Source organism: Peromyscus californicus, unplaced genomic scaffold (assembly GCF_007827085.1).
Source record: "Peromyscus californicus insignis strain IS unplaced genomic scaffold, ASM782708v3 Scaffold_11__1_contigs__length_118956290, whole genome shotgun sequence".
NCBI lineage: Eukaryota > Metazoa > Chordata > Mammalia > Rodentia > Cricetidae > Peromyscus > Peromyscus californicus.
Genome location: NW_026294402.1, coordinates 18128632 through 18142403, shown reverse-complemented (window position 1 = coordinate 18142403; position 13772 = coordinate 18128632). Strand labels below are relative to the sequence as shown.

The 13772-nt window shown below is 46.0% G+C and overlaps 1 protein-coding gene across 2 annotated transcripts in view; it reads left to right on the top strand.

The window, feature by feature from the left end:
• The window catches only part of Rp9 (RP9 pre-mRNA splicing factor), a 23565-nt gene extending 10942 nt beyond the window's left edge, over positions 1 to 12623 (top strand). Inside the window, exons 3-6 of one of the 2 annotated variants that reach the window (XM_052754859.1) lie at positions 970 to 1099; positions 5034 to 5125; positions 11180 to 11241; positions 12051 to 12623. In XM_052754859.1, coding sequence (XP_052610819.1) covers positions 970 to 1099; positions 5034 to 5125; positions 11180 to 11241; positions 12051 to 12240 — 474 coding nt within the window. In that variant the 3' untranslated portion in view covers positions 12241 to 12623. The remainder of the gene's footprint in view (positions 1 to 969; positions 1100 to 5033; positions 5126 to 11179; positions 11242 to 12050) is intronic. The other variant, XM_052754851.1, reaches the window with a different exon arrangement.
• The last annotated feature ends 1149 nt before the right edge of the window (positions 12624 to 13772 follow it).

Here is a 13772-nt window from a genome sequence, read left to right as displayed (position 1 = left end):
TATATGAAAACACTTTCTTTTCTACAGATAACCAGGGTGAACCCTAATTTTGAACTTTGTCACAATCAAAGCCTATATCTACCTTTCTAGAAATTTAATCAGCTATCATTCCCTGTCCTAAGGAACTAGTGCAAACACATGGGAGTCCCTGAGCCTCAGCACCCTTTCTGTCTCTGTGACAGTATCTTCTAGAAGCTCTGCTGTCCATTTTCCTTGTCTGCCTCACTCAGCCAGCTCCTCAGGACATTTAGGGGTGGAGTCCTGAGAGCCCTCAGCTCAGCTGTGAAGATGCCTGAAAGGACCACACTGCAGCCTCAGGGTGGACCCCTGCAGCCTCCAGCAGGGGCAGGGTGTTTCAGTAGCGGGGACACAGAGAAGCAGCCAAGGAACAGAAGACTTCCGTAAAAGAAATGTAAATAACCAGAAAGTAGAAAAACACTCTGGTTCTAAATACAGTTATTCGCTGGTAAAATCTCCATCGGAGACACAGTGACCTTTAAGAGAAAAGATGAGGACGGACTCCTCAAGGTTGTCTTCTGACTCCTCAACTGCATCATGGGAAGAGTTTGCCTTCCCCCAGAAGTGTAGTTTTCTAAGAGCTGTTTTAATGTAACACTCGTCTCTAGTGTTCTAGGATGCCTTTCCTCCTTCCACAGATTGTGAGAGAATGAAACCTGTGTGGCCTATTTCGTGTCACAGTGTGGAGGTCACACGTCATTCCTGCACAGAGCATGTGCTGGCTCTCTTGAGTACTTCTTGCCCTGATAGCTTGTCTCGCCCAGTTCCCAGGGATGTTATTAAGGAGGCATTGTCACACAGTTAAGAGGTAGCCAGACAACCATAGCCTCCCGTGCAGGAAGCAGGGACCAAGTCCTGTTTTGGTTTTGGTTTGTTGGGTTTTTTTGTTTCAGTTTTGTTCTTTTGGCTTTGGTTTTGACCTGTTGTATACACACTCTTATCTTCCTGTAGGAGGATGAGACAAAGCCAGAAGACTGTATACCAGATGTGCCGGGCAATGAACATGCCAGGGAGTTTCTGGCTCATGCACCAACTAAAGGACTTTGGATGCCACTTGGGAGAGAGGTCAAAGTTATGCAGTGTGAGTGTGCAAGGGTTTGAGTGACATCTCTGTGGCAGTCTGTCTTCTGTCACTAAACAAGATACATGAGGGTGGGTAAGTCATGAACAGGCTTATTTGGCCCACATTTCCATGGCTACAGGGTCTACGCAGCACAGCATCAGCATCCTGGCCTATATCCCCTGCTTGCACCATACATGATGGAGGGTGTTCTGAAGGGACACATGCAGGGAGTGACGAAATGGGTGTACAGTCACTCCAGACCTGGCCTACCAACCCATTAGCGAGGATTTAGTCCCCTTGACCAAAACCTGCCTCTAAACTCTAAGCTTCACATCTTGAAGGGTCTCCTACCCTGTACTACCACATTGCTGACCAGGTTTTCAACATGAACTTTTAGGGGACATACCAGATCCAAACCACAGCACGCCTCTGTACACACTGGGTATGTGCTGTACGTGACAGTACCATGGCTCAGCAATTAAAGGCACCTTGTTGCCCTTGCAGAAGACCTGGGTTTGGTTCCCAACACCCACATGATCGCTCACAACAGTCCATAATTCCAGTTCAGAGGCTAGGGTACTTTCTTCTGCCCTCTGAGGACACCAGGCACACAGGTAGTATACATACAGGCAAAACACTCATAGAAATAAATAAGTAAACAAGAAAAGAAAGACTTATGAAGGTTATCTCCTGGCCCATCTTGAGGGACCTCTGTGTGTATTCTTCATTAAATGGACTCCCATTGATGCCATGTTTATGGAGTGTCAGAAGTCCTCTGGTGCCCCCAGCAATGTGTTCTTGTTCATATTTGCATACGGTGATGTACACTTTCTGAAGGAAGGCAAGGTGTCTTGTGTCTGTTTCCTCACAGCCATTTTCCCACTTCGTCACCACATGACAGAAGCTGCAGGTCCTACAAAGCAGACCACGCATGCACAGGAACCTGCATATGTTCCTTGGCTCTGGTGTAAGAAAAGTGGTTCTGGGCCCGGAGAGATGGCTCAGTAGTCAACAACTGGCTGTTTGTCCTGCTTACTTGTCTGTTGCCATGATAAAGCACCATGTACAAGACAACTTAAAGAAGTGTTTAATTGGGGGGCTTTCTTCAGAGTGAGGCTGTGAACATCATGCTGCAGGCAGGTGTAGTGCTGGGCCAGTCGCTGGGAGCTTGTGTCTCATCCACAAGCATGAAGCAGAGAAATTACTAGGAATGGCCTGGGCTCTTGAAATGTCAGAGCCCAACCCCAGTGACCCCACCTAATCCTTCCCAAACAGTTCCACCAGCTGGGGGCAAACTATTCAAACATGTGAGTCTCTGGGGGCCATCCTCATTAAACCAACACGTTACTCTTCCAGAGGATGGGGATTCCATTCTTAGCATCTTCATGACAGCTCACAACCGCCTCTAACTCCAGTTCTGGGAAATCCAGTGACTTCTTCTGGCCTCCCTAGGCACCAGGCGTGCATGTAGTGCATAGACAGACAGACATGTAGGCACAACACCTATATACATAAAATAATAACATAAAACATTGAAGAAATATATAAAAGAAAAATGGTTCACAAAGTGCTAAGCCTACCAATCACAACCCCCGCTCCCCATCCAATCGCCATCTGTGTCTGTGTTCTCTGTGGTACACTATCTCACTTGTGCAAAATGTGCCCTCTGCTGCTGAGCTGTCACTAGTCCCTTAGGCCTGCCAACACAGCTCTGCATTCAGGTTCTCATTCATACTGTGTGTGTGTGGGGGGGGGGGTCCTAAAAGCGCACTACTGATAGCACATCCTTCCTGCTGTCACTTTTACTGCGGACTGCACTTGGAATTACAAGGATCATCTTTTTGGCTTGTTGTCGTTTTGAGATGCCATCTCCTTAGAAAGCCCAGAGTGGCCTTGAATTAGCAGTCCTGTTTTGTCAGCTTCCTGAGTGCTGGGGTCTTACGGGTCTGCACCACCTCTGTGCCAGCACATCACCTTCACTTTAAGATGATTTTGAGCAAAACTAATACGTACTTGGATGTGTGTATATCCAGCCATGCTCCTTGGCATTTCACATCCCCTAAGTCTTGCTGACATATAGCATTAGTGTAGGATGTAGTCATTCTTCCGGAGGCTGTTTTGGATGAGTGAAGGGGAGGTTGAGACAGGATCCCTTGCCACAGCACTTGTTAGCCTGGATCTCCAGGTAGGCCTGCCACATCCTCCCTAGTACTAGGACTCTAGGTCTGTCCGTCTTTCTATAAGTTAAAGTGGCAGGTACACAGGAGGACAGGAATCCCCAACACCCATGCAAAACGATGGAAGTGGCTGTCCACGTCTGTAGCTCCGGCATACCAGGAATCCCATTAGATGGTGGAGACAGAGCCTCAGAACTTGTTGGCCAGCCAGCCTCGGCCAAACAGCAAGTTGGTGGTAAACCCTGTCGGAAGGGACTAAGGCAGAGAACTGATAGAGGAGGGTACATGACTTCCTGTCTGGCCTTGACTTGAGTCTCATGCCCTCACACATGCACATGCCACAGAGGACATTACTCCCTTTTACAACATGCTTTCTGTAGTTGCTTAGCATGGACCAAAGGAGCTCATCTTTGCAGCACTCCTGCTTCCTGATCTCCTTGGTCAGCACTTAAGAACAAGTGTCTCGTGCTCACGTCCCCAGGCAGCTGCCTGGTTTGCCTCAGATCTGGATGGAATGAAAAGACGTCAGGGCACTACTGGGACCCCAGCACAGCTTCACACACCTCAAGCTGCCACACCTAATGCCACGGCCACGTTCAGTGGAGTCCTTTGAGTGGATGTTTGCTTTGGTTGACTTGAAGCATGTACATATGTGTTTGTTACACCGATTCCTCGACCCAAACCTCTTTAAACACAAACCCTTTCTCTCTTTCTCAGGTTAAGTTACACAGTTCTAATGACACAACATTTTAAGAGAATCTCTGCTCTTGCTTAAAAACAGAGCTCAAGCTGGAGAAGCAGCTCCACACAGCCTGCATGCTGCTCTTGCAGAGGCCCGTAGTTGAGTCCCTAGCACCCACACCAGGTGACTCACAACCACCTGTAACTCCAGCTCAGAGGATCCCACGCCCTCATCTGGCCTCTTGAGTCAGTGCACTCACGTGTACAAATGCACGCTCAGATACACACACACACATAATTTAAAAATAATTAAAAAAAAAAAAAACCAGAGTTAAGTGTTCCGGTGCATGCCTTTAAGTACCGCAAGTGAGAGGCAGGCGGTCTCGGAGTTTAAGGCTAGCCATGGTTACACAGTGAGACTCTGTCTTTAAAAAGAGAAAAAAATGAGGCTTCCTAAAGCTTGATATAGTAGTGTGTGCTGGAAATCCTGGCATGTCAGAGGCAAGTATCACTTAAGTCTAGAAATTTTGAGCCTGGACTCTGTAGGGGGCTGGGGTGGGGACTTTGTACATGGTTTACTCAACCTAAGATACTATTGTAGTGGAGCTGGAGATTTTACCCAGAGCCATTTCACAAACAAAGGATTCCCTCTGCTCCCCTTTTAGCTGTTTTCGTGTGTCTGTTTGTGCTTGTATGAGTTCATGTGCTCCACCTGCATACAGCAGCCCGTGGAGCCAAAAGAGGGCAGTAGATCCCCTGGAACTGGAATTGTAGGTGGTTGTGAACCGCCATGTAGGTGCTGGGAATCATGGCCTACCCTCTCTCCAGCCCCTGCTGTACTCTGAAAAGTGGAGTGAAATACACTAAGAGCATTGGATTGCTTCATAAATATTGATGATGGAACATTTACTCCTAACTTCACAAGATTCAAGGAAGCAATTAGTTACCCTTCATTATTTTCTGGGACCTTTGTGTTTTCATCCATTAATCCTTTGTGTTTTAGAATTGGAGTCTAATGAAAACATTAATCTACTGAAACGTTATCTCAGTGAGGTGAAACCATATTTTACAGAGTTGTTTTTCTTTGGCTTTAGGTTGGCGTTGCAAACGGTATGGCCATCGAACAGGCGACAAAGAATGCCCTTTCTTTATCAAAGGCAACCAGAAGTTGGAACAGTTCCGAGTTGTAAGTAAACCCTGCACTATCAATATTAACGTTATCACAGATGGTGAATGATAGGAGATAGGTAGTCACTAGTGAATGTGTGCTCTATAAGTACATACACCCCTGTTATGCATTTGCGACAGATAACCTCTTTAACAAAAAGCTAACTGGGGGCTGGATATGTAGCTCCTATGGTAGAGTGCTTGTGTAGCATGCACAAAGCCCTTGTTCCAGCTCCAGCACCACCTAAAGCAAGCATGATAGTGCATACCTGTAACGCCATCACTTGGGAGGTAGGGACAGAAAGACCATGAGTTCAAAGTGAGCCTTAGCTACTGAGTGAGTTTGAGGCCAGCCTGGGCTAAATAAGGCCCTATCTCAGAAGGGAAAAAAGAAAATGGAGAAGACTCCTATTCAGATGCTCTATTTAACAGGTCCGCAGTCTGGCGTGGAGAACTGAAAGTTCAAGACTAACCTGAGCAGCTTAGTGAGCGCTTGTCTCGATTGAGAAAGGAGGTTTCCAAGGGCTGGAGGTGGATACAGACGGCTTGGTGGTGGATGCTTGCCTAGCATGTGCAGAGTCTGAGTTCAGTCCACAGCACTGCAGAAAAAGAAAACCAAAGACAGATAGATACTCTTACTTAACCTGAGGAACAGTGACTCACTTTCTCAACCCAACACCATGTATTCAACCCTTCTTTGTAGTTTACGGTATATAAATTCACGTTTATTACTCAGCCGAGGGATTACCTACCCATGGAAACTTAGATGTGTCTTGTGAACTGGAAATGTGTGTTTACTAAGATGACCATCTCCCATTATACTTTCATGAGTCACGTCTTAGAGGTGTGCATTCACATCCAGGAACTAATTCTGCCAAGTAAGGCCCAGCCTGTGAATGTACTAAGGTTATCAGTGTGTCCAAACTGAGGCCAACGGGGCCAGGTGGTGAGCCAGGTCTGCAGTCCAGCTCCTGAGAAACAGCGGAAAGACCTTGTGTAAGGTCAGGTTGGAGCCCGTAGCAACAGCCTATCTCACAAAACAAAACATCAGTACACATCCTCCAGGGACTAGGGAGATGGCCTAGTGGATAATATTGTTCGCCAAGCAAGCAAGGAACAGGAGTGTGACTCTCCGTCATCCCTGCAAATGCTAGGTGGGCATAGCAGCCCACCAATGCCAGCCCTCAGAGGGTAGAAGGGGATCCCCGAGGAAACTAGCTGGCTAGACTAGCTGTCTTGGGGACTCTGGGTTCAATTGAGATACCTTGCCTCAGTGAATAAGATGGAGGACACTGGGGAAAGATTCCTAAAGTCAGCCATGGGTTTTGGCGTTCACATATGCGCACATGCATGCGTGCATGCGTGCGTGTGCGTGCGCGCGCACACGCACGCACGCACGCACACACACACACACACACACACACACAAACAGGTGCACCTATATACACATGCAAGAACCCAAGCAAATAAAATTATCCAGAAATGTAGCCAGAAGTTTTTCTGTCCCACCCGGCCCCGCAGTCCATAGCCACTTATAAAATAATTACACAGAGGCTTATATTAATTACAAACTGTATGGCCTGTGGCTTCAGCTTCTTGCTAGCTAGCTCTTTCATCTTAAATAAACCCGTTCCTATTAATCTGTATGTGGCCATGGTGATACTGGTCTGCTGGCATCTTGTTGCCCCTTCAGCTGCGGGCTCCTGACTCCACCCTTCTCTCTGTCTCTCCCTGGACTTCCCACCTGGCTGTTAGCTTTCTTGCCATAGGTCAAAACAGCTTTATTTATTATCCAGTGGGAGCCACACACACACACACACACACACATATATACATATATATGTATGTATGTATGTATATGTGTGTATATATATGTGTGTGTGTGTGTGTGTGTGTGTGTATGTGTGTGTGTGTGTGTGTGTGTGTGTGTGTGTGTGTGTGTGTGTGTGTGTATGCATATATATGTCACAGTATACAGAAGGACATCCCACAGCACAAAAAGGAAATGAATAATGAAAATGGTTTAGACTCTGTGCGATGCTAGAGCTTGGGCCCGGGGCCTCCTGCATTTTGGGGGAGCACTCTGCCCTCCCTGCAGTCCCAGCCATGGAATTATGATGCTGAAGACTGGAGACTGTTAGGGGAAGGGTTCATGAAAACCTAAGGAAACAACCTGTGGTTGGCGTGGAGTCTGTACCGGTAGTCCCATCACTCAGAGGCCAGGCACTCAGTCTCTGAGCTTGAGGCCAGCCTGGTCTCTGTAGCAAGTTCTGGGCCAGGCAGGGCTACACAGTGAGACTCTATCTTTAACAAAACAAACAGACAAAAAGTTGCATGTATCTTATGGCTCAAATTCTTTATAAAAGGTACCAAAAAGTAGCCGGGCGGTGGTGGCACACACCTTTAATCCCAGTACTTGGGAGGCAGAGGCAGTTGGATCTTTGTGAGTTCAAGGCCAGCCTGGTCTACAAAGCAAGTTCCAGGACAGCCAGGACAGAGAAACCCTGTCTCAAAAAATTAAAAAAAAAAAAAATATATATATATATATATACCCAAAATTAACAGTAATTATGCCTGGTTGATGAGAGAATAATTTTTAAGTTTATTTTTACATATTTATTTGCTCTCTACCAGCTGAGCCACACCCCCAGCCTGTGTTTCTAAGTGCTTAGACTTTGAGTAGTGGTTCTACCAGTGGTCGGTTCTGGACTGGGTGTTTATTGAGATCTTTCTTTTTCTCAGCATTCTTTCCCAGTTTTTCTTGACATTGACTGTGTGTGTGTGAGTTTGCATGTGGAGGTGGGACAGCCTGAGAGAGTTAGTTCTCTCCTACCCCTGGACTTTAGGGGTCAGACTCAGGTGGCCAGTCTTGTTGACAGGTGTCTTACCCACCGAGCCACTGGCCCCACTTCTGTGTTCTTAGCTTGTGAGTAGAGGCACTTGCTGCCAAGCCTGCTGGCCTGAGTTTGAGCCCCAGGACCCACATGGTGGAAGGAGAAAGAGACTTCTGAAAGTTGTCCTCTGACTGCCATGAGCATACAGTGGCACACAAGAAAATGTGCACACACACACACACACACACACACACACACACACACAATAAATGTTAAAATAATAATAATGAGGCTGGAGAGATTGCTCAGTGGTTAAAGGCACTTGGCCGCTCTTCCAAAGGACCCAAATTCAGTTCCCAGCACCCATATCAGGCAGCTCACATCTGCTGTAACTCCAGTTCCAGGGTATATGACACCCTCTTCTGGCCTCCATGGCAGCCCCACATACATAGCATACATTCACACATGCACTTAAATAAAAACTAAAATGCTGTTTAAAATATGACATAAAAGCACACACAGATTTGCAAAGAACAAGAGTATGTTATCAAATCAAAGCAACAGTACACATTAGGAAAGAATCTACTGTTAAGATTGGCACAGGACAGAGTGCTGGGATTAAAGGTGTGTGCTACCACCGCCCGGCTCATCTTACAAGTTTTAAGGTAAGTTTTTTGTTACAGATTTTACAGATTTTTTTAAAATCATACCCAGTGAACTTACAAATCCTAAAATACAAAAAATTTCATAAAATGAGCTTACAAATCCTGAGATTAAAAAAAAAGTATACTTTAGCAAAAGTTTTAGCGATAGATATAAGAGAGACGTTATTTAGAGTTAAACAAAACCAAGAAAAGGAATGTGAGATAAGCAGCCATGATCCCTATTGGGAATAGTTTCCTTTTAGCTGTTTTTAAGCATATGGTATCTTTTTATAGGCTGTTCGATTTTTCTCCTCTTTCTCCTATCATAGGGTCAGGTGACCACTGTGGGAGGCAAGGAGGTCCTTGTGCTCACAGATAAGCACTAGGGGAACCAAGAATGTTAAACACAGTTGTCCCTTCAAAGGAAGGGATGCATCAGCTGTTATCCACCCAGAAGGCTGGGAGCATGTGGGGTTAATAGCCTGGTGACCTTTGTGCTCTCTCTGGCTTCAACCATACCAGATCCTCCTCAAGACCCTTATTGTGCTCTCTCTGGCTTCAACCATACCAGATCCTCCTCAAGACCCTTATTATGAGCTTGCCAATCTATAGAACCCATCTCTATGGAGGTGTCACACATACTTTACAAAGAGTTTTGATGTAGTCCATCTATCTTTTATTTGGTTTACTTTGTATTTTATTGTACACATGGGATTGAGTTAATTATCAGCAGGAAAGTTGTCCCAAAATTGTTCTGTGCTTAAAATATTTATGCCTAAAATAAACTACTCAGTATCAGAAGAAAAAAAAAAAAAAAGATTGGCACAGGAGAGCTGGCCATGGTGGCACACCTTTAATCCCAGCACTCAAGAGGCAGAGGCAAGCATATCTCTGAGTTCTGGGCCAGCCTGGTCTACATAATGAATTCCATGCCAGCCAGAGCTATGGAGTGGTCTTGCCTGTGGCTTCTTTTTATAGGGTTTAAAGGGTTTGGGTCACTAGGCATAGAGTGATTCTCTATTTTGATTGATAGATTTAGTTATATAGCCATTTTCTTTTTACTGAACTTGTCCCTTCCCATAATGCATCTGATTTGATCATATGCACATGCATTATACATAGGCATGAGATACTAACTAAGCAGTCTCCCTAAAAGTTCACTTAGGGACTGGGCATAGTGGCACACACCTTTGATTCCAGCACTTGGAGGCAGAGGCAGGCAGATCTCTGTGAGTTTGAGGCCAGCCTGATCCACAGAACGAGTTCCAGGACACCCAGGGCAGAGAAACCTTGTCTCAAAAAAAAGAAGTTTTTCCTTTCTAGGCACAACTGGATCTCTACATTTATACCTTCACATTAGATAGACTCTGTGTGTGCTTGGAGGTCACTGGAGAAGAGGAACGTACTTCATTGTTTAGAGTAGGGGTGTGTGCATAGGCTGGCAAACATAGCCCAAAACAAGGGGCGTCCCAGGTTTCTAAACTAAGCTCTATGCTTGGCTGCCTCAAAGGTGGTATCTTATGCCTGTAATCCCAGCATCCAGGAGAGGCAGAATTACCTGAAGTTAGAAGTCATTATTAAAGTTTTTAAAGATTTATTTATTTTTATTTTATGTAAGGGTGTTTTGCCTGCCTGTCTGTGCATCACATGCCTGTAATGCCCAAGGAGGCCAGAAGAGGGCATCAGAGCCCCTGGAACTGGAGTTGCAGAGGGTGGTGAGCTATTAATGTAGATGGATGCTTGGACTAGAAACCATGTCCTCTGGAAGAGCAACCAGTGACCATCTTTCCAGCCCTCCTGTATTTCTTTATATGGAATATTTAGTTACTTCCTGTATATTCTAATTGGAGAAGTATTTTATATCCTTAAAGTGTTTACAGTAATAAAGCCTGGGTATGGTGGCACACAGCTATAATCCCAGCATTCAAGACTGTAGCAGAAGGATTGCCATGAGTTAGAGTTCAACCTGGTCTACATAGTGAGTTCCAGGTCAGCAAAGAACTGTGACAAAACATAGTGAGACTCTTATCTCCAGCAGCCAAAAAACAATAATAATTATAGTCCTTCAAAGGGATTAAATATGTTGTACGGTGGGTGTGGTGGGGTTTGCTTGGGATCCCAGCACTTGGGAACCGAAGCAGGATTGACAGAGTATGAGGTGACCCTGTATGGCAAGTGAGACCTTGTCTCAAAATGAGCTGGTAACGAAAGGCTTCGTCCAGCACTTCAGCGGGTGGAAGCAGGAGCATCAAGACTTGAGGGTCAAGGTTGTCCCGAGTGTCATAGAAGGTTCACAGCTAGCCTGAGCTACGTAGTAAGATCTTGTCTGATTGAGAGAAGAAACACAGATGCTGATCTAACATCAGGCTACAGGAAGCTAACTGTAGCCCCGGCACTGAGGAGGCCGAGGAGGAAGATGAGAAATTCTGGCCAGTCTGAGCTCCACAGCCAGTCTGAAGGCAGTCAAGGCTAAACAGTCTCAAACTTAACAAAAAATCCACATCAAATGTGGTGTCAGTTCATAGAAGTTTAATTTTTACATCATAAAGCAGTCCATGATTACTAACCAAAACATAACCTTCTCTCACTCTTAAGGCACATGAAGATCCCATGTATGATATCATTCGAGAGAATAAGAGACACGAAAAGGATGTAAGGTAAGGCTGTCTCATTGCTACCAACGTCCTCTTCAGATCTGAAAGTGCACAGTGTTAGAAACAAGTGTTCTGATATGTGGGGACAGTTTATAACCCCAGCACGTTAACTGAAGAGCTACCAGAGCAAGATTGATCGCCAAACGGAGGTGTTGGGGTAATGAGTAGGCCAGCTTCTCCTACAGTTCCCTGAATAAGCAGCAGGCATGCCTTGACATCACATTGTGCTATATCTTTGGGGGGTGGGGTGTGGGGGGAGGGGGTAGTGTTGTTGCACAGTGTCTCACCATGAAGCTCAAGCTGGTCTCAGATTCTAGACCTGGCTGTGTCGGCCTAAGGAGTGCTGAGATGACAAGCCTATGGACAAGGCAGGGGGCAGGGGATGTAGTTTTCTTGGTAGAGTACTTCCCTATCATGCATGAAGCCCTGGGTTTGGTTTGATCCCCAGAATTGCACATACCAGGTGTTACGTTGTACACCTATATCACTTAGGAGGTGCAGGCAGGAGGATGAGAAGTTCAAGATCATTCTTGATGACATAGGAGTTGAGGCTACCCTAGAACACATTGGGACCCTGTCACCAAAACCAAAAAGGTTTTCTAATTGGTTGTATTGTAGTTCTTGAGGAGCTGCATTACTAAGAACAGCGGTGGGAATGTTTCAGTAGATGGACTCACTAGACATTATAAGGGCTATGGGAGTATGCACAGATCTTTAAGACAATGAAGAGGGCTGTCTTCAGCGAGGTAGTTAGTCGTGATTCCCCGGCTCACTGCTGCTCTTAAGTGAAATGTTGTGATGAATCTGTTTAGGATCCAGCAGTTAAAGCAGTTACTGGAGGACTCTACCTCAGATGAGAGCAGCTCCAGCTCATCAGGCAGAGAGAAGCGCAAGAAGAAGAAGAAGAAAGAAAAACACAAGAAAAGGAAGAAGGAGAAGAAAAAGAGGAAGAAACGAAAGCACAAGGCTTCCAAGTCCAGTGAGAGTTCAGACTCAGAGTAACAGCTGATGGCAGACTCTCAAAAACACCCACAGGCCAAAGAGCAGCCATCCCTGAGAGCAACGGGACAGGGCAGGAGGGGACACCTGGTACAGCGGCGGACTCTCACCACCTCCTGGTACCAAGTGACCACCACAGGGCAGGCGGGCTCCCAGGTGCGGCTGCCAGCAGCACCTGTGTCCTCTTGCCTGCTGGTGACGTGTCTGTGATTGCTGTAATAGGCTGGCCACCTGAAGGGGACGGTGACCAGGAAACTCGTAGGAAACACTCTAGGGTGCTGCCACAGCATTTGCCCTCCATGGTGTGGCAGCTCAGTTCCCACGAACTTCAGGCTTGACCTTCTCTGTGGTTCGAGATAATAAAAGTTCATGATTTATTTTTTAAATGTAGTCATTATTAATTCAGACTGGTAGTCCAAGTCTAAAAGCTACATACTCCTTTTTTACCCCCATTCCAGTTGGCCTACCACTTTACATTGGACCTTTTTATAGATATCTCATGTAGACCTAGGTGTTTGAATATGCTTTCAATTCTATCTCCGGGAGACTGATAAAGGAAGATTGCTGAGTTCACAGCTAGCCCAGGGTTAAGCGGCAAGACCGTATCTTTAAAGAAAAAGAGAAAAGGATCATGTGCCATCAATGTAATACATAAGGTGTTGTTTTGTTTCATTTTGAGACAGGGTCTGACCATAGCTCTGTCTAGTCCGGAGCTGGCTATGTATACAGGTTGGCTTTAAACTAGTGGAGATATGCTTGCCTCTGCCTCCCAGATGCTGGGATTAAAAGCATGTGCTACCATGCCAGGGGTATATAGGACTTCTGTGTGTTCGTGTGTGTGTGTGTGTGTGTGTGTGTGTGTGTGTGTGTGTGTGTGTGTGTACATGTATGAGGGCGTGCGTGTATGTGTGCATGTGTAGGCCAGAGGACAACCTCAGGTGTCATCCCTTTGGTGTCCTTTTCTCTCAGAGTCCCTCACTAGCTGGCAGCTCACCAAGAAGGTTAGGCTGGCTGGCCAGTGAGGCCCAGCACTCACCTGTCTTCTCCTCCCCAACACTGAACCTACAGATACACACCGCCACACTTGGCTTTTTTCACATGGGTCTTGATGACCCTTGCAAGGCAAGCTCTTACAGACTGAACTAACTGTATCTCCAGCCCAGGGCTTCTTATGTACAAATGGCTTTATATGCTAACCGTCATGTTATAAATAAGAGTCTGAAATGGATGCTTATAGTATCAAGTACTTGCTGCCATGTAAAGCGCAGGCCTGAGTGGTCCTCCTGTTACTACCCAGCCTACTCTGCCTAATTTCCAGTAAATTCCATTCTGTAAAAACAACCGAACAAGCTGGGCATAGCGCTGCACACCTTTTGTCCCGGAACCCAGAAGGAAGAGGTGTAAGCAGAAACCTGCGGTGAAGGCCAGCCTGGCTGCCAAGGGAGACCTGGTCTTAACAAAATGTACGTACCCTGTTGTTGTTTATTAACTTGAGAGTGGAGTTTCCTGTAACAATGGAACATGTGTGTCCCTGT